The following is a 4827-nucleotide window of genomic DNA, read 5'->3' as shown; positions in this document are numbered from 1 at the left end:
GAGCATCTGGATGGTGTTTCACCTCAGATGTCTCTCACTCAACCTCCAACACCTTTTTTTCAAGCAGTGGGAAGCAAAGAGCCTGCTCAGCCACTGTCTGGACCACATCTCCCGCTCATGGCAAACTGTCTCCCTGTAGATTATTTTGGTTGGCTGAAACTGGTTGGTACATTATTTTCAACTTTTTGTGACCACACACTTGGTTCTGACTTAAATTTCTACTATACAACCTTTAGCTCTGCTCACCCCTGCTCACCACTGAGCTCTTTTGGGCTGGGTTAGTTGTAATCCTCCCATTAACATAGCTCTCAAGGTGGCCTTAACAAGATGGGAGTCAAGATCCCTAATTTACCAACAAGCTTTAATGGAACCTCCAGTAAACCTAAAGCACTTTGCCAACAGCCTTAGAAACCTCAGTCCTCACAGCATCTCTGTGAGGTCACCGTTGGAGCATCTTTGGCTGCAGTGGTCCAGAGTTGAGCTCAGCAGAGTTGGTAAAGACTATGCCCATACCATGGTTCCAACCGCTTGTAAGAGGAATCACCTTTAAGAAAATTTACCAAGGTAGTAGTTTTCCCATCTCCGTACTTTGTTGGTTATTGTTTTCCATTTGCTTGGGTTTATCCTTTCAATCCCTTTGCTAATTACATCGCTGAGAAGTATATACTGGTAAGAATAGACACTGTCAATGTAGTGCAAACAAAACTCCTTTCTGTTATTGATGATAAACCATTTCAGAGAAGACCAGGCTGAGTCTAAAGGGTTTAGGTAATTGTAAGGGGAAGGCAGAGAGAGTAGTTCATGGCCACAGGACTTGGCTACCTCAGGGCTACACACAGTGCTCGTTAAGTTAATGACTGATGGGGCATGGACCTGGGCCTCTGGCTCTTCATCTCCATTTGGCTTCATCACGTCCTGCTGTCTTCTCTCTTTGATCACAATGGCACACTTCCCATAGGCCTTCTTTGTGACATCACAGAACTCAAAGAAGAGGCTGTCTTCCTGTTTGATGCATAACTCATCTCTTAGGAACATCCGATACTTCCAAGGCACCCATCCTTGACTACTACCAGCATGCACAATACACCACGTTGGAGTTTGCATGAAATACCCATCACTAAGATCTTTTCCAGTTACAAGACTTTCAGTGATATCAGTTTCTCCTAAATATATAGTCTTAAATCCATCATATTGCAGCATTCTCAAGGTTTTCAAATATTGGAGACATTGCTTCCCCCTGATGCTATCAAATGGATTTCTGGTGATGATGTTTCTTAAAAGAGGGTTTGCAAAGTGAGGCATGGTGTCTCCTCAAGTGTTTTTTAAAAGCTTGCATGTCTCTTTCTGTGCACATCTGGCAAGAGTAGCATGATGACCTCACAAAGGGCTTTCTTACAGCTAGGCCAGTCACATAGATACACTTTGACTTTCAAAGCCTGACTTTCCAGCAGGACAGGATGAAGCACCATGAAACACATACTCAGCACAATTTTCTTCTGGCTTATAGAATATGGGAAGTGCTAACCATAAAAATGTTTCTTTGATATTGCTTCCACCATGGTTTGGGACAGAGATTGGCAATTGTATTAGTTTGCTAGGCCTGCCATAACAAAATACCAGATTGGGTGGCTCAAACAACAAATTTATTCTGTCATGTTTCTGGAGGCTGGAAGTCCAAAATTCAAGTGTCGGCAGGTTTGGTTTCTTCCTCTGAAGTCTCTCTCCTGGGCTTGTAGATGGCCGCCTTCTTGCTGTGTCCTCACATGGCCTTCCTTCTGTGTGCACACCTAGCTCTGGCCTAATCTCTTCTTATGATCACTAGTCTTGTTGGATTAGGGCCCACCCATATGATTTCATTTTACTTTAATCACCTCTTGAAAGACCCTCTTTCCAAACAGAGTCACATTCTGAGGTACTGGGATCAGGGTTAGGGCTTCAACATACAATTTGGGTGAGGGGGACACAATCCTACCCACCACAACAATCTTTTAACAGCGATAAGCCACATTTATGACCCCTTTCCATTTGGTTCATGAGGATGAAGAGGAATATTTACATTCATTCATCCAGTTCAGATAGATTTATTGAGCACCTACTAAGCACTTGGTATTGTGCCAGGCACCAGTGGTAGAGCCACGACATGTCCAGTGAGACCTGCACATGTGTGTGGTTTAAGTTTGCACATGCGTGGAGTTCACAGATGGCACAGGACGATGAGGCAAAGAGTATAAGAAATTCAGCCAGCATGCCTGTCTTGCACTGGGGCTGTGAGTTCTTGAGCTAATTCAGTAACCTATCTGGAAAGCACTTTTAATTTTATATACACAGGGCAAAAGAGAGTTTTCTTTAAATCCCAGCAGCCTCTTCAGTTGCCTTTGTATTTTCTTGTTCCCGTCCTTAGAGCTTAAGATGTTTCATAAATGTACAAAGCAGTTTCCCTCAAATGACAATGTGGACAACGTGATTTATTAGGTCCTTCGCTCAACTGTTGAATGGATGAGTATTTCTCTTCTCACCAGGGTCTTCTTGGGATTCAAGTTTAGGCAACCCTGACAGTAAGATTTCCCCAGCCTAGTTACCATGAAGCATGTGCTCTCTGAACAGCCTCTCAGAAGCCAGAAACAGTGAGGCTGGGTTGATTATTAGCTTATGGCCATTTCCTCTTAGGATTTTTCTTTTAATAGTGGGGACCATTTTTCAGACCAAATTTGATAGGAATGCCAAAGATGTAGAACAGAGGTGTGGCTGCTGTGGTTGAAGTGGTAATGGTGGCCCCCAAGTCACCCTTTTCAGCCACTTCCTTTCCCCACTGTCCCAAAGTCCCCTGTGCTCTGGAATGGCAGTGTGAAAACACTATATAAAGCAATGAGGTCAATTCTAAAACAACAGTTCTTTGCTTCTTTCAACCAATGTTCAAGTATGGATATGAGAAACATGATCAGAAGTATAGAACAGAATGTGTCATATTTTATCTTTTGTGTAAATATATACATATAACTAAGTGACAAATAAATATGCATATTTACTTATATTTTCAAGTAGGAAAAACAGAAGAATGAACCAAATAAGAATTAAAATTGCTTACCTACAAGTGGAGGAATAGAACAGGAAGGACAGAAAAAGCAAGAAATATAGTCTTTTCTGAACGTAACTTGTTTTATAGTTCTAACCAGAAAATATAAACATTTTGCATTTTTTAAAAACAAAAGTTAAAAAGGAAAGATAAAACAAAAATATGAAATAAAGCTGAAACTAATGAACCTGCTTATCATGTCAATAATAGCAACATCAATAAAAACACTCAACCCAGCTATAGTGTGTACTTCTGTCCCCCAGATTGTAGCCCCTAATATTGTCTCCTATTAGAGGAATCGGAGGTCCTTTGGTTCTAGGGGAAGGAAATGTATAAGACAAGCTTGGGACATTCTTGTCCAGCTTGAAAGCAAGGAAGCCATCAAAGACTACCAGGTTCTGTTGGAGTCAATTTAAAAAGGCTCCCATGGCCAACAATGGAAGAATTTGAGCATCAATCAATAAAGAAATAAATAATGACCGCAAGAAATTGAAGCAGAATGAATGTATAAAAATCTTTGAGTTCATAATGGTACTGAAACAAACAACAAATCAAACACACAATTTAAAAAACACTCAAAAAAATCTGTTGTTGCCCAGAGGTGACATTGGAGAGGAGCACCATTGCACTATTTTGCCCATTAATAAATAAACAAGAATCAAATGCTTACCTTGCCTTTTCTTGTGTGGATTCCATTTCAGAGTGGGAAATGCCAGGATGGCGGGTCCAAGCAGATGTCAGTCCAAGGTGATGGGTGTGAATGTGGCCCCACTGGGCCGTGTAGGGAAGTAGAGTAAATCTGAGCACTGGGGTCGTGGGCAGAGGCTCTGGTACCAGATAAACCTGGGGGTCAAATCTTAGCTCCACTCTCAGTAGCCTCAACTTCTCTCTCTGTAAGATGGGGAGAATACCTATGGCAAAGTATTGAGGCAAGGACTTATGAAGTAGCAAATATAATTCCCTGGCATGGAGCTTAATAAATGCCTGCTATTGTTGAGACAGACTGGCTGGGAAGACAGACCCTCAGAGAGCTTGGCAGTGACTGATGAGAAAAGAAAAAAGTCATGGGGGGAAGGGCAAAGGGGGAGAAAAGGAAGGAAAAGTTAAAAAGAAAAATCAAGACTGAGGACTAACACTGAAATGAAGTAAGTTGTCTACCCCGAGACAAAAATGGAAAGTGTTCCCTTCCTCTTTTCCTTCCTTCCTTCCTTCCTTCCTTCCTTCCTTCCTTCCTTCCTTCCTTCCTTCCTTCCTTCCTCTTTTTCCCTCTCAACCTCATCAACAAATTTTGAATGCTTCCAGGTTCCAGGTTGTGTAAATCTTGGAAAAACTTGAGTTCCCTGAAGTCCCCTCAAGGAAGGCGCCATCTTGTGGGAGAGAAGAGTCAACAATGAGTCTCAGTAAAAGGAGATGGGTCTTGGTTGGGGAAAGAAGCTCTAGAAATGGGTCCCCACGGGAGGGACACCATCCAAGGAGGAGATGGAGCAGGCCAAGTGTGGAAACCTAGGGATGGGGTGGCCATGGGGAAGAGCTTGTATTTCAGCTGAGATAAATCTTCAAGGAGCTCCTGACCTCTCTCCTCCGGCTTGAATTGCTGAGGAAGGGGTGAGCTCCACAGAGCCCAGAGAATGTGCAGCCAATGGTGGTTGTAGGGGGGGACTGCAGCCACCGAATTCAAAGATTTCTCCATTGAGGGGGATGGTTAGGTCTCTGTAGAGAGACACAAAGATATGAATGCAAAGCAGGGGAGGGGA

The 4827-nt window shown here is 42.7% G+C and overlaps 1 protein-coding gene across 1 annotated transcript; it reads right to left on the bottom strand.

Moving 5' to 3' along the window:
- Positions 1-348: 348 nt before the first annotated feature.
- Positions 349-1341, bottom strand: CUNH21orf140 (chromosome unknown C21orf140 homolog). The gene has a single exon (XM_025867560.2). The coding sequence runs from the start codon at positions 1300-1302 to the stop codon at positions 547-549; it is 756 nt and encodes a 251-aa protein (XP_025723345.1). The 5' UTR covers positions 1303-1341; the 3' UTR covers positions 349-546.
- Positions 1342-4827: the final 3486 nt, after the last annotated feature.

Source organism: Callorhinus ursinus, unplaced genomic scaffold (genome assembly GCF_003265705.2).
Source record: "Callorhinus ursinus isolate GAN/ISIS: 27379988/994484 unplaced genomic scaffold, GSC_fseal_2.0 scaffold1, whole genome shotgun sequence".
NCBI lineage: Eukaryota > Metazoa > Chordata > Mammalia > Carnivora > Otariidae > Callorhinus > Callorhinus ursinus.
The sequence above is the reverse complement of the archived record's forward strand: the minus strand, read 5'-3'. Positions and strand labels throughout refer to the sequence as shown.

Coding starts and splice junctions, on each gene's coding strand:
- CUNH21orf140 (XM_025867560.2), bottom strand. CDS start 1,302: ATGCCTCACTTTGCAAACCCTCTTTTAAGAAACATCATCACCAGAAAT.